The sequence below is a fragment of the Misgurnus anguillicaudatus genome, chromosome 4, assembly GCF_027580225.2.
Source record: "Misgurnus anguillicaudatus chromosome 4, ASM2758022v2, whole genome shotgun sequence".
NCBI lineage: Eukaryota > Metazoa > Chordata > Actinopteri > Cypriniformes > Cobitidae > Misgurnus > Misgurnus anguillicaudatus.
Genome location: NC_073340.2, coordinates 17880064 through 17906309, shown reverse-complemented (window position 1 = coordinate 17906309; position 26246 = coordinate 17880064). Strand labels below are relative to the sequence as shown.

Here is a 26246-nt window from a genome sequence, read left to right as displayed (position 1 = left end):
TTTTTCAATAATAGTGTTACTTTGAAAATAATTTTTTTGTGGTCATTGTGGTCGAGCTATGATAGCTGCATTCACACTCCACGCTTTTACACTGTGCGCATGCAGAAGCCACGATCAGCTAACCAGCTACACGTCTATGGTGTCGCATGAAGACCAGACGCCCCATGCACCATTTCATCACATGTAGAGTTTCCCAACCACTTTATTTACTTTGAATAGATCCTAAAATACAACATATTTGTTTTAGGTAAAAACTGCGTTGTGGGTTATAGCGCAACCCGCAATTAACACCAGCTTGTTCGCGTTATAGCAGCTATGGATTCGGGAGACACAGCCCCTGATTCCTGGGAACAGGAGGACGATGTTGAGGCCACGGCTGAGACTGAACTTCAGTCCGCCTTTATCGGGCTCAATGTCAACGCTCCGGAGTTCGTGCCGTCTTTTCTTTCCCGGGCCCCGGCGGAAAACGCCACGTCTGACGGCAAACCGACAGCGCCAATACACACGAGCCGACAGCAATGACACGGCCAGACCACAAAAGGACCTCCAACTGGCAATGCCACTGAAGGCTAGCCGTTGTAGCTGAGTGCCGTTTAAAACAAAAGTATCGAGTGAGCTCCGTTGTTTAAAAGACATTTTAATATTAATGCGTGTTTTGTCATGAACTGAAACCTATTAAGCCTCGCGTGACCGGTTTGGCAGCCGACTCCACATTAAACGTTTTTATTTTATACATACATGACGATGTGCAACACACTTCAAGTACACAACACCGCGCAGATTGAATTGTCACTGTCCCCAAGATACAAACAGCAAGAACTGTCAATAGACTAATGCTTACATGACGTCGGGGACACTGGGATTTTTGTGGTAGCCCACTCACTGTCCCAAATGATGAAATCCTGTAAAGCACTGAACTGTCGCAGACAAGACACATGATCTGACAATCTGTCAATAAATAAGTAATAAAGGGAAGTGAAATAATATTTGACACCTGTTGTTGTGATGTCACACTGTTGCGTAGATCTGACTGAGTGGAAACAACCCAACTTGGAAAAATCTGTAAAGCTGGATTTATATTACAAGCAATTTTATAAAGTCCCTGTGACAGATTCCACTGCTGTCACAGAAATGTAGCATCTAAAACAGTGTTACAAATGCTAAATAATTACATATGTGTCTTATCTTTATAACTGCCTATAAATGTCATTATTACTTCTGTTTGTCTCTACAGGAACAGATGCAGTGGCCAGCATGGAGATCTCAGAACCTGTGGGTATGTTAGTGTTTTTTTTAGGCCACTGTGAATCAAGCTGGACTTTTCTGCGTGGGTTTTGTGTTCTGGTGTAGTGTATGCCTGTAATGCTGGTTCATCAGCCAGGGCTTATTACATCAGCTCACTTGTGCTCATATTACAGACCTTATTTATCCCTTTACCAGCCACAGACAGTGACCCAGAGAAGTGTTTCAATGACAGTACTAGTCCTGATTCAAAATGTACAGTTTATGTATGATACATTTGGTACGAGTCATCAAAATGAGTGCAAAACTAAACATACTGAGCAATCCAGCATTATGGATGCGGCATTTGCATGTAAAACTTGAAAAATAAATTCTCAAAATGTATTACCAATATATTGAACCATTTGTTTATATTTTACTAAACACCTGATGATAGAGTCCAGACGTCAGAAAAATACCAATCTATAGACAATGTCAGCAGTAACAACATAAACAAACGCCTTTTTGGAATTAAAATAACTTCCGGAAACTTCCACAAAGAATCAATAACAACAGATTCCTTTTAGTATAGTTTATTTCTGATAACATCTAAATAAACAACAAGTAGATTCATATATCATAGCTAAAGCGAATAAAAAATGACACTGAGCTAACTTTACAGTGTAAAATGTGTACTATGGACCATTTCAAAAGATGTAAACAGCACTGGTTCAGAAACACTTCCTGTTACAGTTTGTGACAGTATTTTTTTATTTCACATATATCATTATCTTTAAGATGTTTGTTTAACTTCAGTTAATTCAGTTCTATATGTTCTATTGGTTTATTTTATCCCAACGTTTATATAGTGTTAAAAAACTGAAACAGGAGGTGCTTCTGGACCAGTGTTGTTTACATCTTTTGAAATGGTCTATATAATGTATACAATGTTAACTACAAATCAGCTGCCAAACCTCCGTTCACATAGCGGTTATCCACAGGGTTCCCACAGGTCCCTGAAATCCTTGAAAGTTTGTAAATCTGGAGAAAAAAATTCAAGGCCCTGGGAAGTTTTTGAAAATATACATGCATAGATACAGGTCATTGAAAGTGCTTGAATCTATTTTATGCAAGAAGTTTTCTGGGAGAAAATCCATATCATTCCCTGTGTAGTGTAGGATAATATCCAAAAATTATAGACTTTGTAAGCACACGTGCTAAACTGTTCGCTTTAAATGCTTATATCTTCTGTATGCGAATGTTGATTCATACCAAAATGCTTTTTTGCATAGTTGTGTTTGACACATGAAAACGTCTCGGGTTACGTGTGTCACTGTTGTTCCCTGAGAAGGGAACGAAGCGCTGCGTCTCCCTTGCCATACTTCCTGCATCCCTATAACGCCGTCTTTGGCAATATTTCAGATAGCGATATACTTCCTGGCTCCCGCGTCACCCTGTCTTTGTCATTAAGCCTCACCATTGGTTGAATTTGATATACACATTCAGATGCACTTACCCCTGGAGGCGTCCCCAAAGTGTCACCACAGTGATGCAGCGCGAGTTCCCTTGAACAGGAACTGTAACAATGTATCTTAAAAGGGAACACATTGTAACCTTGCTCTAACTTGAAATGTGTCCCCACATTGAGTCCTTGAATTTGAGGGTATTGGACCTGAAAAGTCCTTGAAAGGTCCTTGAATTTGAAGTTAACTAAGGTGTGAGAACCCTGGATCTATGATCGCCATCTCCCCATGTCTTTAGGAAACCAAAACATTTGTTATTTTTGACATGGTATTTGTTCCAGAATTCACTTTAGACACTATTAAACTTTAGACGCTACTAGCATTAAACAGAGACCGGAAGTTAAGTTTCGCCCAGACGCTTAACCACGACAACGCACGTGCGTTCGATAAAACCATCTATACTCATGTTTTCTATTTTAGATGATGGAAACATGCATGCGTTATGGATGGAAGGACACATGTTTTTGAAAGACAACATACTATGTACAAAAATAAAAAATATATTTAAATTTCAGCAATTGTAAAGAAGTGCATTTTTGCTGGTTTGTTTTCCAAGAACAGGTCATTGTTTCTTTCTGTACATTGTTTACAGAATGTCTACACTGAAACACAAGCATGTTTTTCCTACAGTTGCAGTGGAGAATGGAGAGACAGATGCTAGTACAGTAGACACGTGGGAGCAGAAAGAGGAGCCAGATACAGAAGAACCAGGGGCTGGAAGCCCACCAGAGATCGGATGCTGTGGAGATGATGCACAGGATGAAATGATGGAGGAGGATGAGGAGATGCCGATCCCCAAACTACCTCCGCCTCCACCTGATGCTCCCAAGAAAGAACATGTTAATGTTGTGTTCATTGGACATGTTGGTATGTTTGGATTATGATGACTTCGACTTTGTAGTTCTAATGTTATTATTTGTGATATAAACCTCTGATTTATTGTAATTTAACACAGATGCAGGGAAATCTACAATTGGTGGACAGATCATGTGAGTTCCCATCATTGTCTCTATATTGACGAAAACTTGTGTAATACACAAGTAATAATGCTTATTATTGTGCATTAAGGTATCTAACTGGTATGGTGGACAAACGAACGCTGGAGAAATATGAACGGGAGGCAAAAGAGAAAAACAGAGAGACCTGGTGAGGATATGTTGTTTACACCTGACTTTAAATGCACTTTTACTGTAAACACAAAAGCTGTCCCTATTCGAAGGCTGGATCCTTCAAAGGACGCGTCCTTTAAAGGCGAGGACTCGGTCTTCGAAGGTCGCAGCCTTTGAAGTCCAACTGAAATGAGACGATCTAGCCTTCGAGATCCATAACGCACATGTCAGCGGGACACAGGTTACTTATTAAAATAAATACATTTTATTTTAGAAAATATGTACGATGTAGATTAAACTACCCAACAGTATTTCAAATTTATCAACTTTACAAATACACGCAGCATACACAGAATAATATTAATACAAAACATAATTTATAATCCTAAAACTGACATTTTTTCTGCTAAATACACACTTTTATTTAACAAAGGTTTTAAGGGTTTATTTTAAAATATCCAGCTGTTATATTCAGCCGTTACATGTGTGCAATGAATTGCGGGATAGCCTCCGGTGTGAAAAATCCAAACTTGTCAAACTTGTGTTGTGGTTAAGCAGCCTTCTACATAACAGGATATAGTAGCAAGTCAGTCTTTAAAGAGGATTTCAAACATTCATCCCTATACACAAAATGTTTTTCTTCATTTAATGCAGTCTGGATTGAAGTGACATGATATCAATCTGCTTACCCAGGTATCTCTCCTGGGCTTTAGACACAAACCAAGAGGAAAGAGACAAAGGGAAAACAGTAGAAGTTGGACGAGCTTACTTTGAAACAGAGAAAAAGCACTTTACTATTCTTGATGCTCCGGGCCATAAAAGCTTCGTTCCCAACATGATTGGAGGGGCTTCGCAAGCTGATTTGGCAGTACTGGTGAGTTCAAAATCTTTAGTTATTATTGTCACATACACTACTACACAATGTGTATTTAAATATAATAGTAGCATGAAGATATGGATTAAAAAAATGAAATAAAACAATTAAGAATGATAAAAGAGTGTTTGAACGAATTATGTAAGGATATTGCTATTACTAAATGTTTAAAGAGCACCTATTATCTGGTTCACAATTTTACATTTCCTTTGGTGTGTAAGTTTGTGTAAACGATATGCAAAGGTACAAATCCCAAAGTAAACCATGGCTCAAGTTATTGTCTCCAATTGAAATCTCTTTTCTTGGACTACAACAAACACACAAATTATTATATAAAAATAGTTGTTGTATTTCAGCGTGTTTTAGAATTGAGCTGCACATTTTGTACATTAGGTCTTGGTTTGCCTGAATGCATTGACACACTCTTTTTTTAAGGTCATCTCTGCCAGAAAGGGGGAGTTTGAGACTGGTTTTGAAAAGGGAGGGCAGACAAGGGAGCATGCAATGCTGGCCAAAACAGCTGGAGTCAAACACCTAATAGTTCTCATCAACAAAATGGACGATCCCACTGTGAACTGGAGTGTCGATAGGTGAATTAAATGACATGTGTGACTTTTATATTTGCATCCTTGACCTTCTTTAGGAGATTATTGCTTATTTTTCTCACAGATATGAGGAATGTAAAGAGAAGTTAGTGCCATTTCTGAAGAAGGTGGGCTTTAATCCAAAGAAAGATATTCACTTCATGCCCTGCTCTGGGATGACTGGAGCCAACCTGAAGGAATCTTCTGACTTATGCCCCTGGTATACGTAAGTGACAATGCTACTGATTTTTGTGCCCCATAATCTTTCAGGCCATTATGCCAGTGGTTCTCAAACTTGGCTGTTAACCAACAGTACTACATTGTATAATTTAATACATTTTGTTTAATTAAAATGTGATTTTAGAATGTTTTATGTCATACATTTTCTTTGGGGTGGCCATGAAAGGCACAAGGGGAGGCCACCGTACACAAGGGGGGCCGCACTGCAAAAAAGTTTGAGAACCACTGTATTATGCAACATACAGTATATGCATTGTTATTTTTTTGAACCTGCAATGTTTTTAGGGGATTGCCATTTATTTCCCATCTGGAGAGCCTGCCAAACTTCACCAGACCAACTGATGGCCCCATCAGATTGCCTATTGTAGACAAGTACAAGGTAAAATGAAAGACTTTCTGAGTATTTTAACATCTGATTTCCTGGACAGAGGAAGCTTAGTCCCAAACAAAATGCATGTTTGAGCTGTCTTAACTGAAAACCACTTCATCACTTGACTTCCATCATAAGACATATCAGTGCCATCATTTTGTTTCAAGATGTTTTTGTAAGGTATGTTTGTAAAAACGACTTAATTGTCCTAATATAAATAAGGCCTAGTCTTGGTTTAAAGGGTATAATTCGTAAGATATTTGCAGTAGAATATCCCAAAACCACAAGGCCAGTGTTATATATTTTGTCCCGCTGATTACTAACAATATCTCTAATGTTTTCAACTACTAAATTATGAAAAAATAAACAGTGACACGGGGCAGTGCCATGTTAATCCTTTGTTAACGCCTTTACTGACTAGGAATCACACGACAACAGTGTCATGGACAAATGCGGAAGTATGCGTTAGGTTACTGTATAGCGTCTGTCGGGCTACTCGTTTGTTTATGGTAAGTTTGTTGATTTGAACACTTAATTCTGAGCTGTGTTAACACAACATTGGAATTGGACTAATACTGCAACATCTATGTCTAACAATTTCATTTTGAACATTACATAAAACCTTACATAATGAAATAAAATAATGTCATTAAAAGTAACATTTATAAAACTTGATTACTTTACCTCATCCGTTAAACTGATTTCTCGTTCCCGTCTGATTGATGGCCATCAGTGGTTGAGTTAAAGATAACAAATCCCATAATTCCACGCTGCTTCAGAGCGTCATTAATCTACGTCATTTGTTATTGTTTTAATTGTGCGCCCTCTAGTGGCATGGCTTATACAAATTGTATCTTTAAAGAACAAGTTCGGTGTTTTACACTTAAAGCCCTGTTTTCAGATTGTTTATGATGAAATAGAACGGTTTTGACGGAAATTTGGACATTGGCCCGACAGTTTTCGGGTGTTTGTTGTGTCGGCCCCCACCTCTGCAGTGGCTGCGTGGGTGCACTGGAGCAATCCTTCCTGGAATGCATTGGACTTTCGTTTGCAGGGATGTGGGGCTCACCGAGTGGTCGGGGGTGTTCGCTGGTATGCTCATACAAAAATCGCTGCAAAAGATGCATTCCAACAGGTTTTATCGTAGTTTTTGTCAACTCCATTGACTTGTATTAGATGTGCTGTGAGGGACGGTATTACTCTGCGCCGGGACCGTGGTTTGTATTCTTGCAATTGGCAAAGGTGGATTATCGCCACCACCTGGGCTGGAGTGTCTATTATTCAAGCTCCAAACGGAAGAATATACGGGTGTGAGGTGTTTGGAAAAATAGGTCCACAAGTTAACAACGAATGCTAAAACAAGTGTTGGAAAGCATCTTTTACAGCGATTTTTGTGTGAGCATATCAGTGAACACCCCCGACCACTCGGTGAGTTTCACGTCTTTGTAGACGACAGTTTTTTTTGTTTTTTTGTTTCATATATTTATTGGTTTGCTATAGACGACAGTTTAATGCATTTTAGGAAAGATTGTTCCAGTGCACCTGTGCACCCATTGTGGAGGTGGGAGCTGATGCAACAGAAGCCGAAGATTCTCGGGCCAGCATCATATGTCCAGATTTCAGTCAAAACCGTTCTGTTTCATCGTGAACAGTTTGAAAGCAGGGCTTTAAATGTAAAATACTGAACTTGTCCTTTAATGTAAACACTGTCCTAAACCGCCCCCTAATGTGTAATCTTGCATTTAAAGAGCACCTTGTATGCAAAATTCACATTTACAAGGTATTTGGACCTAAATGTGTGTTGGCAGTGTGTGAACACAACCACCCTACAATGAAAAAAATCACCCACTCCTTCTTTTCTAAATCCCCATTAAACCAAACCAGTCTCATTAGACATGCTTTTTTAATTCTCTTGTTAATATGACGTCACACTTATGAAGCCCCTCCTACAGCCACTGATTTACAGTCCTGCATTACCATAGTTTCCGTCATCAGCGAGTTGTACACTGTCCGCCATATCTCAATAGTGAGATAATATTGTCTCAGACAGGAATTAGATCTATTTTAACTGAAGGCGCTCACTGTCTCTTTTGGTAAAGGTGGTGAGAAGCAGTAGCTGTTTTGCATTTAAAGGTACAAACACCAAAACAGTGTTTTTTTGCTCCCACCCAAATAGGGGCATTTTGGACATTATAAAAAATATGTTGGGTGACTGGGGTATTTTGAAAATGGGCATAATAGGTGCCCTTTAATGGCTCTGTTGTACTGTGATAGATGTTCAATAGCCTTTGTCTAATCTTGTCAGTTTCGTCTGTATTTTCTGGACTATACGTCGCTCCGGAATATAAGTCGCATCAATCAAAAATGCGGCATGAAGACAAAAAACATATATAAATCGCAGTGGACTATATGTCACATTTATTTAGAAAATTATTTCACAAAATCCAAGCCGAAGAACAGACATTTAATCTGGAAAGGCAAGTTATTCAACTAAATAATAGTACACAGAACAGCAGGCTGAATAGGTGTCCGTATGTTAACGTAACATTATCAGTAATTTACATGATACACAATAGCCTGAACATACATGGAAGGCTAAGTAGGCTAAATGAACAGAACAAGCCAACGCGATCATCAAGTTCGCAGGCTCGTCATTCCACATCACTGAATCCATTGAATTACATAAATACAGGAGCAGCATATAGCGGACTCTAGTGGCAGTAGACGGTAATGTTGTCTTGGTTCACATACGTCAAAATTTATTCATACTGACTTACAAGTTGCACCTGACTATAAGTCGCAGGACCAGCCAAACTATGAAAAAAGTGCAATTTATAGTCCGGAAAATACGGTATTTGAAAATGTAGGGCCTTCATTTCCTCAAAGTTGCTTCCATGAGGCTAAAATATTATGCTTAGGTGTTTCTAACTAGACTTTTCTAATGCTCCAAATACTGCTATTTTTCAGTTTTATAATGATATTTCCTAGTTATTTAAATACTGCAGTGTGGAGTAGTATTTTGACAGGAATAAGAATAGTGTGTTCTCAACAGATCTCCTACAAGTGAGACGGAAAGAGTGAGATATTATGTCATCAAGAATATCAACTCATAAAATAAAATTAACTTCTGATTATAATAGCCTTGCCTACTAGTTTTATTTTTTTAAAAGGTAGCAGGACCATTGGTTTTATTCAATAAAAATATCAACATCAAAGCTTCACATATGGTTGAAAGGTGAAAAAGGATTTGAAAGGAAAGTACTTATTTTTGTCTCTTTTATAATCTGCTTTATAGGACATGGGAACCGTAGTTCTTGGGAAACTGGAGTCTGGAAATATAGGCAAAGCACAACAACTTATTATGATGCCAAATAGGGTAAGACTGTACAAACCAACCATGTGTACATTAATGCTTTTTCATTTGTTACAAATGCAATATGTTTTTATTATTACATATTATATATACTATTTCATTTATTATTATAGATGTAAAATGATATTATCTTGAATAATCACAGTTAATGTGATTATGTTGACATTATGTTGTTTCTTATTCCCCAGCACACAGTGGAGGTGTTGAGTCTGCTCTCTGATGATGTGGAGACAGAGTACGCTGGCCCTGGCGAAAACTTAAAGCTTCGACTCAAAGGCATTGAGGAGGAAGAGATTCTCCCAGGCTTTATCCTATGCAACGCTGAGAACCTTTGCCACTCGGGGCGCACTTTCGATGCCCAGGTCTTGATTTCAAAAGAAGTCGTGTTTTAATTAGGGGTCAAGCCCCGAAGGGGCGTAGAACCCTATTGTTATTGTTAGTTTTCTTATTAGGGGTCAAGCCCCGAAGGGGCGTAGAACCCTATTGTTATTGTTAGTTTTCTTATTATTATTCTGTTTCTTGTTCTTCCGCCATTGAAGTCAATGGCAGCCCATAGAACCGTATGTAGGAAAGTTATGAAATTTGGCACACATGTAGAGGACAGTCTCAGAAGTTACTATAGCAACATTGGTGTGTCTGACTCAAACCCTCTAGCGCCACCAACAGTCCAAAAATCCACTTATGTTCATGCTCACAACTTCTGACCCGTGAGTCCTAGAAACTAAATTCTTGTTTCCTCTGAATCCTTGGCTCATGATGATTCAATTGCACAAATTGATGTCATTTGTGTCATGCACATCTTTCCGCCATTTTGAATTTTTCGTAAAACCTACTTTTTCGAACTCCTCCTAGACCGTTTGTCCGATTTGCATGTCCTTTGGTATGTAGCATCTAGAGACACCCAAGACAAAAAGTTATCAAAAGCTTTTTGATAGACCAATGCGTTCTCATATAAATTGACAACATATATGGCGGCGAGCACGCCAAAACGGACGTGAGGCCGTATCTTCGCAAAACTTTTGTGTATCGACACGAAACTTGGTATATGTCATAACAGTCATGACCTGAGGGTGCCTGCAACGTTTCGTCACAGCGCCACCTAGTGGTCACGAGATTCGAAAAATGCCTATTTTCGCTTATAACTACTTCAAACTTAAGTCTAAAATCATGAAGGAGGTCTTGTTAGATTCCTTGAGGCATGCCGAGTCAAACGATACCAAACCGTTTTCGGTCGGCCATTTTGGGTGTCGGCCATTTTGAATTTTCTCATTAAGTTCAGTATTTCACAAACCGAATGGCGTATCGCTACGAAATTTGGCATGGTTCATCAGTGACATGTTCTGAGCGCACCTATAAATCTTTAGGACGGCGCCACCTAGTGGTCAGGATATGTAAATAAATTGTTTAAAATCTTTATATCATTTGATTAAATTGCCACTATGACATAAGACTTCACTCTATTGATTCCTTGGCTCATGCTGAGTCCGACTGTACCAAATATGTCTGAGTCAAACCTACTTCCTGTCGGCCATTTTGAATTATATTGAACACCTACTTTTTCGAACTCCTCCTAGAGCGCTCGTGTGATTGGCTTGATTTTTGGTATGCATCATCTAGAGACACTCTAGACAAAAAGTTATCAAAAGATTTTCGGTAGACCTATCCATTGTCGTATAACGCATCAAAGAATGCGAGGGCGAGCACGCCAAAATGTGTTTGAGCCTGTATCTTTGCAAAACTTTTGCGTATTAATATGAGACTTGGTATATGTCATAACAGTGATGACCTGAGGGTGCATGCACCATTTCGTCATACTGCCCCCTACTGGTCACGAGATATAAAAAATGTCTATTTTTGCTTATAACTACTTCAAAATTGAATGTAAAATTATGAGATTAGTCTTGTTAGATTACGTGAGGCATGCCGAGTCAAACGATACCAAATGGTTTTTGGTCGGCCATTTTGTGTGTCGGCCATTTTGAATTTTTCTTTAAGTTCAAGTATTTCAGAAACGCAACTGTGTATTGTTATGAAACTTGGTATGGTTCATTACCTACATGTTCTGGGAGGACTTGTAAACTTTTCGGTGCCCCCTAGTGGTCAAGAGATTTGAAGCTATATCTCTGCATCTCTTTATCGTATTTACACCAAATTTGGTGGGTGTCATCACAATCAAGACCTAAGTCACAATTTATTTTTTGGTCAGTGCCCCCTAGTGGTCAAGTCATTTAAGGCTATATCTCTGCATCTCTTTATTGTATTTACACCAAATTTGGTGGGTGTCATCACAATCAAGACCTGAGTCACAATTTATTGTTTGGTTAGTGCCCCCTAGTGGTCAAGTCATTTAAGGCTATATCTCTGCATCTCTTTATTGTATTTACACCAAATTTGGTGGGTGTCATCACAATCAAGACCTGAGTCACAATTTATTGTTTGGTTAGTGCCCCCTAGTGGTCAAGTCATTTAAGGCTATATCTCTGTATTGCTTTATCGTATTTACACTAAATTTGGTGTGTGTCATCACAGTCATGACCTGAGGCACCATCTATTAATTCTGCACCGCGCCACCTAGTGGTCTCAAGATACAAAAAATTGCTATTTTTTCATAAAACTAATGCAAACTTAGATCTTAAATCATGACAGTCATCACGTATGAATAATTTTTTGCCATGTTTGGCTTGACCCCGGTATCGCTGCTTGCAGCTATATTTATTATTATTATTATATATTATTCTTCTTCTTGTTCTTCCGCCATTAAAGTCAATGGCAGCCCATAGAACCGTACATAGGAAAGTTATGAAATTTGGCACACATGTAGAGGACGGTCTTAGAAGTTACTATAGCAACATTGGTGTGTCTGACTCAAACCCTCTAGCGCCACCAACAGTCCAAAAATCCACTTATGTTCATGCTCATAACTTCTGACCCGTGAGTCCTAGAAACTAAATTCCTGTTTCTTCTGAATCCTTGGCTCATGATGATTCAATTGCATACGTTGATGTCATTTGTGTCATGCAAATCTTTCCGCCATTTTGATTTTTCCGTAAAACCTACTTTTTCGAACTCCTCCTAGACCGTCCGTCCGATTTGCATGTCCTTTGGTATATAGCATCTAGAGACACCCCAGACAAAAAGTTATCAAAAGCTTTTTGATAGACCAATGCGTTCTCGTATAAATTGACAACATATATGGCGGCGAGCACGCCAAAACGGACGTGAGGCCATATCTTCGCAAAACTTTATTGTATCGACACGAAACTTGGTATATGTCATTACAGTCATGACCTGAGGGTGCCTGCAACGTTTTGTCACAGCGCCACCTAGTGGTCACGAGATTCGAAAAATGCATATTTTCGCTTATAACTACTTCAAACTTGAGTCTAAAATCATGAAGGTGGTCTTGTTAGACTCCTTGAGGCATGCCGAGTCAAACGATACCTAACGGTTTTCGGTCGGCCATTTTGGGTGTCGGCCATTTTGAATTTTCTCATTAAGTTCAGTATTTCACAAACCGAATGGCGTATGGTTACGAAATTTGGCATGGTTCATGGGTGACATGTTCTGAGCGCACCTATAAATCTTTAGGACGGCGCCACCTAGTGGTCAGGATATGTAAATAAATTGTTTAAAATCTTTATATCATTTGATTAAATTGCCACACTGACATAAATCTTCACTCTATTGATTCCTTGGCTCATGCCGAGTCCGACTGTACCAAATATGTCTGAGTCAAACGTACTTCCTGTCGGCCATTTTGAATTATATTGAACACCTACTTTTTCGAACTCCTCCTAGAGCGCTCGTGTGATTGGCTTGATTTTTGGTATGCATCATCTAGAGACACTCTAGACAAAAAGTTATCAAAAGCTTTTCGGTAGACCTATTCGTTGTCGTATAACGCATCAAAGAATGTGAGGGCGAGCACGCCAAAATGTGTTTGAGCCTGTATCTTCGCAAAACTTTTGCGTATTAATATGAGACTTGGTATATGTCATAACAGTGATGACCTGAGGGTGCATGCACCATTTCGTCACACTGCCCCCTACTGGTCACGAGATATAAAATATGTCTATTTTTGCTTATAACTACTGCAAACCTGAATGTAAAATTATGAGACTAGTTTTGTTAGATTTCGTGAGGCATGCCGAGTCAAACGATACCAAATGGTTTTGGTCAGCCATTTTGTGTGTCGGACATTTTGAATTTTTTCTTTAAATTCAAGTATTTCAGAAACGCAATTGCGTATTGTTATGAAACTTGGTATGGTTCATCAGCAACATGTTCTGAGAGGACTTGTAAACTTTTCGGCGCCCCCTAGTGGTCAAGAGATTTGAAGCTATATCTCTTCATCTCTTTATCGTATTTGCACCAAATTTGGTGGGTGTCATCACAATCAAGACCTGAGTCACAATTTATTTTTTGGTCAGTGCCCCCTAGTGGTCAAGTCATTTAAGGCTATATCTCCGTATCGCTTTATTGTATTTACACTAAATTTGGTATGTGTCATCACAGTCATGACCTGAGGCACCATCTATTGTTTCGGCACAGCGCCACCTAGTGGTCTCAAGATACAAAGAAATTGCTATTTTTTTCATAAAACTAATGCAAAATTAGATCTTAAATCATGACAGTCATCACGTATGAATCATTTTTTGCCATTTTTGGCTTGACCCCGGTATCGCTGCTTGCAGCTATATTTATATATTTAGGGGTCAAGCCCCGAAGGGGCGTAGAACCCTATTGTTATTGTTAGTTTTCTTATTATTATTATTATTTATCTTCCTCGTTCTTCCGCCGAAAGTCAATGGCAGCCCATAGAACCGTACATAGGAAAGTTATGAAATTTGGCACACATGTAGAGGACAGTCTCAGAAGTTACTATAGCAACATTGGCATCTCTGACTCAAACCCTCTAGCGCCACCAACAGTCCAAAAATCCACTTTTGTTCATGCTCACAACTTCTGACCCGTGAGTCCTAGAAACTAAATTCTTGTTTCCTCTGAATCCTTGGCTCATGATGATTCAATTGCACACATTGATGTCATTTGTGTCATGCACATCTTTCCGCCATTTTGAATTTTTCGTAAAACCTACTTTTTCGAACTCCTCCTAGACCGTTTGTCCGATTTGCATGTCCTTTGGTATGTAGCATCTAGAGACACCCAAGACAAAAAGTTATCAAAAGCTTTTCGGTAGACCAATGCGTTCTCGTATAAATTGACAACATATATGGCGGCGAGCACGCCAAAACGGACGTGAGGCCGTATCTTCGCAAAACTTTATTGTATCGACACGAAACTTGGTATATGTCATAACAGTCATGACCTGAGGGTGCCTGCAACGTTTCGTCACAGCGCCACCTAGTGGTAACGAGATTCGAAAAATGCCTATTTTCGCTTATAACTACTTCAAACTTGAGTCTAAAATCATGAAGGTGGTCTTGTTAGATTCCTTGAGGCATGCCGTGTCAAACGATACCAAACGGTTTTCGGTCGGCCATTTTGGGTGTCGGCCATTTTGAATTTTCTCATTAAGTTCAGTATTTCACAAACAGAATGGCGTATCGCTACGAAATTTGGCATGGTTCATCAGTGACATGTTCTGAGCGCACCAATAAATCTTTAGGACGGCGCCACCTAGTGGTCAGGATATGTAAAAAATTTTTAAAAATCTTTATATCATTTGATTAAATTGCCACACTGACATAAGACTTCACTCTATTGATTCCTTGGCTCATGCTGAGTCCGACTGTACCAAATATGTCTGAGTCAAACCTACTTCCTGTCGGCCATTTTGAATTATATTGAACACCTACTTTTTCGAACTCCTCCTAGAGCGCTCGAGTGATTGGCTTGATTTTTGGTACGCATCATCTAGAGACACTCCAGACAAAAAGTTATCAAAAGCTTTTCGGTAGACCTATCCGTTGTCGTATAACGCATCAAAGAATGCGAGGGCGAGCACGCCAAAATGTGTTTGAGCCTGTATCTTCGCAAAACTTTTGCGTATTAATATGAGACTTGGTATATGTCATAACAGTGATGACCTGAGGGTGCATGCACTGTTTCGTCACACTGCCCCCTAATGGTCACGAGATATAAAAAATGTCTATTTTTGCTTATAACTACTGCAAACTTGAATGTAAAATTATGAGACTGGTCTTGTTAGATTTCGGAAGGCATGCCGAGTCAAACGATACCAAATGGTTTTTGGTCAGCCATTTTGTGTGTCGGCCATTTTGAATTTTTTCTTTAAGTTCAAGTATTTCAGAAACGCAATTGCGTATTGTTATGAAACTTGGTATGGTTCATCAGCAACATGTTCTGGGAGGACTTGTAAACTTTTCGGCGCCCCCTAGTGGTCAAGAGATTTGAAGCTATATCTCTGCATCTCTTTATCGTATTTACACCAAATTTGGTGGGTGTCATCACAATCAAGACCTGAGTCACAATTTATTGTTTGGTCAGTGCCCCCTAGTGGTCAAGTCATTAAAGGCTATATCTCTGTATTGCTTTATTGTATTTACACTAAATTTGGTATGTGTCATTACAGTCATGACCTGAGGCACCATCTATTGTTTCGGCAAAGCGCCACCTAGTGGTCTCAAGATACAAAAAATTGCTATTTTTTTCATAAAACTAATACAAACTTAGATCTTAAATCATGACAGTCATCACTTATGAATCATTTTTTGCCATGTTTGGCTTGACCCCGGTATCGCTGCTTGCAGCTATATTATTAGGGGTCAAGCCCCGAAGGGGCGTAGAACCCTATTGTTATTGTTAGTTTTCTTATTATTATTATTATTATTATTCTTCCTCTTCCGCCATTGAAGTCAATGGCAGCCCATAGAACCGTACATAGGAAAGTTATGAAATTTGGCACACATGTACAGGACAGTCTTAGAAGTTACTATAGCAAATTTGGTGTGTCTAACTCAAACTCTCTAGCGCCACCAACAGTCCAAAAGTCCACTTATGTTCATGCTCATAACTTCTGACCCATGAGTCCTAGAAACTAAATTCTTGTTTCCTCTTAATCCTTGGCTCGTGTTGATTCAATTGCACACATTGATGTCATTTGTGTCATGCACATCTTTCCGCCATTTTGAATTTTCCGTAAAACCTACTTTTTCGAACTCCTCCTAGAGCGTTTGTCCGATTTGCATGTCCTTTGGTATATAGCATCTAGAGACACCCCTGACAAAAAGTTATCAAAAGCTTTTTTATAGACCAATGCGTTCTCGTATAAATTAACAACATATATGGCGGCGAGCACGCCAAAACAGACGTGTGGCTGTATCTTTGCAACACTTTGGTGTATCGACACGAAACTTGGTATATGTCATTACAGTCATGAACTGAGGGTGACTGCAACGTTTCGTCACAGCGCCACCTAGTGGTCACGAGATTCGAAAAATGCCTATTTTCGCTTATAACTACTTCAAACTTGAGTCTAAAATCATGAAGTTGGTCTTGTTAGATTCCTTTAGGCATGCCGAGTCAAACGATACCAAACGGTTTTCGGTCGGCCATTTTGGGTGTCGGCCATTTAGAATTTTCTCATTAAGTTCAGTATTTCACAAACCGAATGGCGTATCGCTACGAAATTTGGCATGGTTCATCAGTGACATGTTCTGAGCGCACCTATAAATCTTTAGGATGGCGCCACCTAGTGGTCAGGATATGTAAATAAATTGTTTAAAATCTTTATATCATTTGATTAAATTGCCACTATGACATAAGACTTCACTCTATTGATTCCTTGGCTCATGCTGAGTCCGACTGTACCAAATATGTCTGAGTCAAACCTACTTCCTGTCGGCCATTTTGAATTATATTGAACACCTACTTTTTCGAACTCCTCCTAGAGCGCTCGTGTGATTGGCTTGATTTTTGGTATGCATCATCTAGAGACACTCTAGACAAAAAGTTATCAAAAGCTTTTCGGTAGACCTATTTGTTGTCGTATAACGCATCAAAGAATGCGAGGGCGAGCACGCCAAAATGTGTTTGAGCCTGTATCTTCGCAAAACTTTTGTGTATTAATATGAGACTTGGTATATGTCATAACAGTGATGACCTGAGGGTGCATGCACCATTTCGTCACACTGCCCCCTACTGGTCACGAGATATAAAAAATGTCTATTTTTGCTTATAACTACTGCAAACTTGAATGTAAAATTATGAGAGTTGTCTTGTTAGATTTCGTGAGGCATGCCGAGTCAAACGATACCAAATGGTTTTTGGTCGGCCATTTTGTGTGTCGGCCATTTTGAATTTTTCTTTAAGTTCAAGTATTTCAGAAACGCAATTACGTATTGTTATGAAACTTGGTATGGTTCATCAGCAACATGTTCTGGGAGGACTTGTAAACTTTCCGGTGCCCCCTAGTGGTCAAGAGATTTGAAGCTATATCTCTGCATCTCTTTATCGTATTTACACCAAATTTGGTGGGTGTCATCACAATCAAGACCTGAGTCACAATTTATTTTTTGGTCAGTGCCCCCTAGTGGTCAAGTCATTTAAGGCTATATCTCCATATCGCTTTATTGTATTTACACCAAATTTGGTGGGTGTCATCACAATCAAGACCTGAGTCACAATTTATTGTTTGGTCAGTGCCCCCTAGTGGTCAAGTCATTTAAGACTATATCTCCGTATCGCTTTATTGTATTTACACTAAATTTGGTATGTGTCATCACAGTCATGACCTGAGGCACCATCTATTGTTTCGGCAAAGCGCCACCTAGTGGTCTCAAGATACAAAAAAATGCTATTTTTTCATAAAACTAATGCAAACTTAGATCTTAAATCATGACAGTTATCACGTATGAATCATTTATTGCCATGTTTGGCTTGACCCCGGTATCGCTGCTTGCAGCTATATTTCTTCTTCTTGTTCTTCCGCCATTGAAGTCAATGGCAGCCCATAGAACCGTACGTAGGAAAGTTATGAAATTTGGCACACATGTAGAGGACAGTCTCAGAAGTTACTATAGCAACATTGGTTTGTCTGACTCAAACCCTCTAGCGCCACCAACAGTCCAAAAATCCACTTATGTTCATGCTCATAACTTCTGACCCGTGAGTCCTAGAAACTAAATTCTTGTTTCCTCTGAATCCTTTGCTTATGATGATTCAATTGCACACATTGATGTCATTTCTGTCATGCACATCTTTCCGCCATTTTGAATTTTCCTTAAAACCTACTTTTTCGAACTCCTCCTAGAGCGTTCGTCCGATTTGCATGTCCTTTGGTATGTAGCATCTAGAGACACCCCAGACAAAAAGTTATCAAAAGCTTTTTGATAGACCAATGCGTTCTCATATAAATTGACAACATATACGGCGGCGAGCACGCCAAAACGGACGTGAGGCTGTATCTTCGCAAAACATTATTGTATCGACACGAAACTTGGTATATGTCATTACAGTCATGACTTGAGGTTGCCTGCAACGTTTCGTCACAGCGCCACCTAGTGGTCACGAAATTCGAAAAATGCATATTTTTGCTTATAACTACTTCACACTTGAGTCTAAAATCATGAAGGAGGTCTTGTTAGATTCCTTGAGGCATGCCGAGTCAAACGATACCAAACCGTTTTTGGTCGGCCATTTTGGTTGTCGGCCATTTTGAATTTTCTCATTAAGTTCAGTATTTCACAAACCGAATGGCGTATCGCTACGAAATTTGGCATGGTTCATCGGTGACATGTTCTGAGCGCACCTATAAATCTTTAGGACGGCGCCACCTAGTGGTCAGTATATGTAAATAAATTGTTTAAAATCTTTATATCATTTGATTAAATTGCCACTATGACATAAGACTTCACTCTATTGATTCCTTGGCTCATGCTGAGTCCGACGGTATCAAATATGTCTGAGTCAAACCTACTTCCTGTCGGCCATTTTGAATTATATTGAACACCTACTTTTTCGAACTCCTCCTAGAGCGCTCGTGTGATTGGCTTGATTTTTGGTATGCATCATCTAGAGACACTCTAGACAAAAAGTTATCAAAAGATTTTCGGTAGACCTATCCGTTGTCGTATAACGCATCAAAGAATGCGAGGGCGAGCACGCCAAAATGAGTTTGAGCCCGTATCTTCGCAAAACTTTTGCGTATTAATATGAGACTTGGTATATGTCATAACAGTGATGTCCTGAGGGTGCATGCACCATTTCGTCACACTGCCCCCTACTGGTCACGAGATATAAAAAATGTCTATTTTTGCTTATAACTACTGCAAATTTGAATGTAAAATTATGAGACTGGTCTTGTTAGATTTCGTGAGGCATGGCGAGTCAAACGATACCAAATGGTTTTTGGTCGGCCATTTTGTGTGTCGGCCATTTTGAATTTTTCTTTAAGTTCAAGTATTTCAGAAACGCAACTGTGTATTGTTATGAAACTTGGTATGGTTCATCAGCAACATGTTCTGGGAGGACTTGTAAACTTTTCGGTGCCCCCTAGTGGTTAAGAGATTTGAAGCTATATCTCTGCATCTCTTTATTGTATTTACACCAAATTTGGTGAGTGTCATCACAATCAAGACCTGAGTCACAATTTATTTTTTGGTCAGTGCCCCCTAGTGGTCAAGTCATTTAAGGCTATATCTCTGCATCTCTTTATTGTATTTACACCAAATTTGGTGGGTGTCATCACAATCAAGACCTGAGTCACAATTTATTGTTTGGTTAGTGCCCCCTAGTGGTCAAGTCATTTAAGGCTATATCTCTGTATTGCTTTATCATATTTACACTAAATTTGGTATGTGTCATCACAGTCATGACCTGAGGCACCATCTATTGTTTCTGCACCACGCCACCTAGTGGTCTCAAGATACAAAAAAATTGCTATTTTTTTCATAAAACTAATGCAAACTTAGATCTTAAATCATGACAGTCATCACGTATGAATCATTTTTTGCCATGTTTGGCTTGACCCCGGTATCGCTGCTTGCAGCTATATTTAGGGGTCAAGCCCCGAAGGGGCGTAGAACCCTATTGTTATTGTTAGTTTTCTTATTATTATTATTATTATTATTAGGGGTCAAGCCACGAAGTGGCGTAGACACCTATTGTATCTGTTAGTTTTCTTATTATTATTCTTCTTCCTTCTTCCTCCATTGAAGTCAATGGCAGCCCATAGAACCGTACGTAGGAAAGTTATGAAATTTGGCACACATGTAGAGGACAGCCTCAGAAGTTACTATAGCAACATTGGTGTTTCTGACTCAAACCCTCTAGCGCCACCAACAGTCCAAAAATCCACTTATGTTCATGCTCATAACTTCTGACCCGTGATACCTAGAAACTAAATTCTTGTTTCCTCTGAATCCTTTGCTCATGATGATTCAATTGCACACATTGATGTCATTTGTGTCATGCAAATCTTTCCGCCATTTTGAATTTTCCGTAAAACCTACTTTTTCGAACTCCTCCTAGAGCGTTCATCCGATTTGCATGTCCTTTGGTATGTAGCATCTAGAGACACCCCAGACAAAAAGTTATCAAAAGCTTTTTGATAGACCAATGCGTTCTCGTATAAATTGACAACATATATGGCGGCGAGCACGCCAAAACGGACGTGAGGCTGTATCTTCGCAAAACTTTATTGTATCGACACGAAACTTGGTATATGTCATTACAGTCATGACCTGAGGGTGCCTGCAACGTTTCGTCACAGTGCCACCTAGTGGTCACGAGATTCGAAAAATGCCTATTTTCCCTTATAACTACTTCAAACTTGAGTCTAAAATCATGAAGGTGGTCTTGTTAGATTCCTTGAGCCATGCCGAGTCAAACGATAACAAACGATTTTCGGTCGGCCATTTTGGGTGTCGGCCATTTTGGGTGTCGGCCATTTTGAATTTTCTCATTAAGTTCAGTATTTCACAAACAGAATGGCGTATCGCTACGAAATTTGGCATGGTTCATCAGTGACATGTTCTGAGCGCACCTATAAATCTTTAGGACGGCGCCACCTAGTGGTCAGGATATGTAAAGAAATTGTTTAAAATCTTTATATCATTTGATTAAATTGCCATACTGACATGAGATTTCACTCTATTCATTCCTTGGCTCGTGCTGAGTCCGACTGTACCAAATATGTCTGAGTCAAACCTACTTCCTGTCAGCCATTTTGAATTATATTGAACACCTACTTTTTCGAACTCCTCCTACAGCGCTCGTTAGATTGGCTTGATTTTTGGTAGGCATAATCTAGAGACACTCCAGACAAAAAGTTATCAAAAGCTTTTCGGTAGACCTATCCGTTGTCGTATAACGCATCAAAGAATGTGAGGGCGTGCACGCCAAAATGTGTTTGAGCCTGTATCTTTGCAAAACTTTTGCGTATTGATATGAGACTTGGTATATGTCATAACAGTGATGACCTGAGAGTGCATACACCATTTTGTCACACTGCCCCCTACTGGTCACGAGATATAAAAAATGTCTATTTTTGCTTAAAACTACTGCAAACTTGAATGTAAAATTATGAGAGTAGTCTTGTTAGATTTCGTGAGGCATGCCGAGTCAAAAGATACTAAATGGTTTTTGGTCGGCCATTTTGTGTGTCGGCCATTTTAAATTTTTTCTTTAAGTTCAAGTAGTTCAGAAACGCAATTGCGTATTGTTATGAAACTTGGTATGGTTCATCAGCAATATGTTCTGAGAGGACTTGTAAACTTTTCGGCGCCCCCTAGTGGTCAAGAGATTTGAAGCTATATCTCTGCATCTCTTTATCGTATTTACACCAAATTTGGTGGGTGTCATGACAATCAAGACCTGAGTCACAATTTATTGTTTGGTCAGTGCCCCCTAGTGGTCAAGTCATTTAAGGCTATATCTCTGCATCTCTTTGTCGTATTTACACCAAATTTGGTGAGTGTCATCACAATCATGACCTGAGTCACCATCTATTGTTTTGGTCAGTGCCCCCTAGTGGTCAAATAATTTAAGGCTATATCTCCGTATCGCTTTATCGTATTTACACTAAATTTGGTATGTGTCATCACAGTTATGACTTGAGGCACCATCTATTGTTTCGGCACAGCGCCACCTAGTGGTCTCAAGATACAAAAAATTGCTATTTTTTACTAAAAATAATGCAAACTTAGATCTTAAATCATGACAGTCATCTCGTATGAATCATTTTTGGCCATGTTTGGCTTGACCCCGGTATCGCTGCTTGCAGCTATATTTAGGGGTCAAGCCCCGAAGGGGCGTAGAACCCTATTGTTATTGTTAGTTTTCTTATTATTATTATTAGGGGTCAAGCCCCGAAGGGGCGTAGAACCCTATTGTATTTGTTAGTTTTCTTATTATTATTATTAGTTATTCTTCTTCTTCTTCTTCCGCCATTGCGGTCTATGGCAGCCCATAGAACCGTACGTAGGAAAGTTATGAAATTTGGCACACTGATAGAGGACAGTCCAATGTGTCCCCACAGCAAATTTGGACTCTCTATGTCTAACCCGCTAGCGCCACCAACAGTCCAAAGTTGCACTTATGTTTTTGCTTATAACTTCTGATCCGTAAGCCCTAGAAACAAAATTATTGCTTTCTCTTATTCATTGGCTCAAGACGATTCGATTGGACCCTATGGCGTCTTTTTTCGACATGAAAATTTTCCGCCATTTTGAATTATTCGTAAAACCTACTTTTTCGAACTCGTCCTAGAGCTTTTGTCCAATTGCCACGAAAATTGGTATGTATCATCTTGAGACACTTAAGGCAAAAAGTTATCAAAAGAATTTCGATACACCAATCCGTTGTCGTATACCACCTTAACGAATTTTACGTAGAGCGCAAAAAAACAGATTTTAGGCTGTATCTTCGTCAAACTTAGGCCTATTGACACGACACTTGGTACTTGAGATGCCAGTCAGGAACCGAGGGTGCATGCATAGTTTCGTTGCAGCGCCACCTAGTGGCCAGAGAAAAGTTTTATACACCTATAACTTTGGCTCCGATTGACGTATTTTCATGGGACTTGCTTCTTTGGAGTTCTGAATAGTTGCCGAGTCAAACGATACCAAACATTCCAGAATTCGCCTTACGATTAACCCTGCGCAGCAAAATAGCGCTTAAAAAACACGCGTGAATATCTCCGCGAACGTTTTTCCGATCGACTCGAAAACACCATAGGAAGAAACTAACCTTACCTTCTGAACAAAAAGTTCTATTGGTGTTATATTAAAATTTTCATCAGAAATGGCCGAAAATTGCAAAAAACGAAAAATTACCTTCAAATTTTGTGTTTTTTACACATAAATGGTTGTAACTTCGTAACGAAAAGAGATTTTTTCACCAGATTTGATACGCTGATGCATGAGCACATTCTGAGGCTACACAAAAAAAATTGTATGCTTGCACCACTAGATGGCCTTATAATTGAACAAAACCTTTGATAATAAGCCAGCCCTATAGTCATACAACTGTTTCTTCACTAAACTAAAGTGTATAGACATAAAACTAGCTAGATGTAAAACAATCATGACCTGATGTTGCATGCACAATTTTGTCATTGCGCGACCTACTGGTTTTGAGATAGAATATGGTATTTTTGCCTAAAACTATTGCAACAACACATCTAAAACCACGAGTCATCATGGATTATTCCTTTCATGGCTTTGACTATAATCACTGGTGTTTGCCAATTCACTCCCCAGCAACCATTGAGAATACCTTATCAACCGTTTTTGCAAAAGCTATATCTCTGCATCACAACATCGTAGAGACACGGGGATGGTCTCGTTTGATTAATTAAACTTGTTGTAACATGATGTGACCCATGTTTTGCAACTGCAAACACCACGCACATGCCCTTCAGTGCTCTAATGTTCCATGATTGTCAATAACAGAAGGACGATTGCAGTAGTCAAGAACTTAAATTATTTTTGTTGATTACTTTTTTGTTTTTTCATCTAAAATTATTAGGTTTACCTAGGTTCTTCAATCTGCTTATCCAATCTCAATTTTACATCCTTTTGTGCCCTTTTCGGCTTGACCCCGGCATTGCTGCTTGCAGCTATATTTTTATTTACAAACATTTCAGATAACCTTATTGGTTTTTATTTTTTTATTCACAGATTGTCATTATTGAACACAAATCCATTATATGCCCAGGTTACAATGCAGTACTACACATCCATACCTGCATAGAAGAAGTGCAGATAACAGTAAGTAATTTCGCATTGACATTCACACATGGACAAGGCTCTGATTACCACGAATGATCATTATCTACTCCCTAAAAATCTCCATAAACAGGCCTTAATCTGTATGGTGGACAAGAAGACAGGAGAAAAGAGCAAGACTCGTCCACGCTTTGTCAAACAAGACCAAGTATGCATTGCCCGTCTTAGAGCAGCAGGAACTATCTGCTTAGAGACTTTTAAAGACTTCCCTCAGATGGGACGCTTCACCTTGAGAGATGAGGGTAAGACAATTAAAAAAAGCTGTTTTTGACATCAAACTCTTTGAATAATATGTAATGTTGCCTACATACTGAATAGAGGTTGTTTTTGTAATTGTTTCATAGGTAAGACAATCGCAATCGGAAAGGTTTTGAAGTTGGTACCCGAGAAGGACTAAATGTGTATAATGGTGCACTCTGGGATAAAGGAGGATGCATTGGCTCCAGATCTCCTCCAGGCTGTTCCATCCTTTAATGTGGATCAGTCTAGAAATATTACTTTGGATAAAGGACATTATCAAAGTAACACTATCAATTTTACGAAGAACATAAATATAGAAAGACAAGCTCAGTGTGACGGCTTTCTCATATTGAGAGCTCAGCTATGCCACTCATGTAGCCCAATTTTCAAAGCCAGTTTCTTTTCACTGTTACACTTTAAATCTTAAAATGGATGCAATTTTCTTTTAAGACACTGGCGTTTAAGTGTTGGATATACAGATGACAGAGGTAATTAGGTTAGGTTAAAGCCATTCCTGTGTGGCCTGGCAATTCAATGTTCAAATCACCCATACCCCCCAAAACAGTGTAGGGTCTCTGATTGCAAATCGCTTTTTAACAGCATTACATGGGCAGTTAGAGAATGCTGACTGTTTATTTTGGCTTAATATAGGGTCCACACAGGGTCTAAGCTTGCCAGTAACCTTCTGAATTACATGGCAAGTTCTTTAGGGGTAGTACTTGTTAAAATCACATTAAGGGGAATGCCATACAAAAGTGGCCTGGGCCCTTTAAATATAATGACACTTAAGGTAGTGATGTAATTATGCACAAGATGACTGTATGAGTTTGTTTACTGTAATGTCATTACATAATAAAAGACAAATGACAAATGCACTCAACTGGTTGTCACATGAACTAGTGTATATTTTGTACACTACTGTTTGGATGTAAACATCAAACTTCACAAAATAGATATTAAATGTTAAAATGAAATTAAATAAAAAAATCCTTGCTTGTAGCTTGTCCATATTGTGTTTGATTTAATACCACACTGATGATTAGACTTCTGCAACATTATTGTGCTCACATATGCAATAATAATCAAGAGTATTGCAATGACAATTAATGGAGCTGGGTGGCAGTAGAGAACAACAGATGTGTACATAATAAAAAATGTATTAAAGTATTTATAAAAGTATTTTGTTTTACTATTAAAAGGCTTTTAATCGCGCTACTTTGAAAGTATTATGTGCAGGTACTGGTTTCTAAATATGACCTATTATTGGAAAGGCCGAGACGGAAATAAAGCACCCTCCAAATCTAAACGCCTTCAAACATAATACACAAAAGGCGAAAAAGATAATACATACATTATTAAATACTTAATTTTACATATTTATTAGTAAATAAATAAATAAATAAATATAAATAGCTTTACAAATAAAAAATGTAAACACATAAATAGTGCAAACGAAAGTCAATGTAAGGAAATGAAGGCATACATTTAGGTTAACAATGT

The 26246-nt window shown here is 38.9% G+C and overlaps 2 protein-coding genes across 5 annotated transcripts in view; one reads left to right on the top strand and one right to left on the bottom strand.

Annotated features, from left to right (window-relative positions):
* The window catches only part of zc3h7bb (zinc finger CCCH-type containing 7Bb), a 497977-nt gene that overhangs the window by 146726 nt on the left and 325005 nt on the right, over positions 1-26246 (bottom strand). The gene's annotated exons all lie outside the window — the stretch shown is intronic.
* On the top strand, positions 34-25631 carry gspt1 (G1 to S phase transition 1). 4 transcript variants are annotated; one of them, XM_055176048.2, is made up of 15 exons: positions 34-183; positions 311-481; positions 1235-1276; positions 3381-3611; positions 3700-3733; positions 3813-3890; positions 4547-4727; positions 5163-5317; positions 5397-5537; positions 5837-5930; positions 9217-9297; positions 9483-9656; positions 24399-24488; positions 24580-24748; positions 24851-25631. In XM_055176048.2, exons 1-15 carry the CDS (start codon positions 147-149, stop codon positions 24901-24903), a joined length of 1731 nt encoding a protein of 576 aa, XP_055032023.1. In that variant the 5' UTR covers positions 34-146; the 3' UTR covers positions 24904-25631. The 4 variants fall into 4 exon arrangements, with proteins under 4 accessions (XP_055032023.1, XP_055032021.1, XP_055032022.1 ...); XM_055176046.2 differs by having other exon boundaries at positions 3375-3611; XM_055176047.2 differs by having other exon boundaries at positions 35-183; positions 314-481; positions 3375-3611.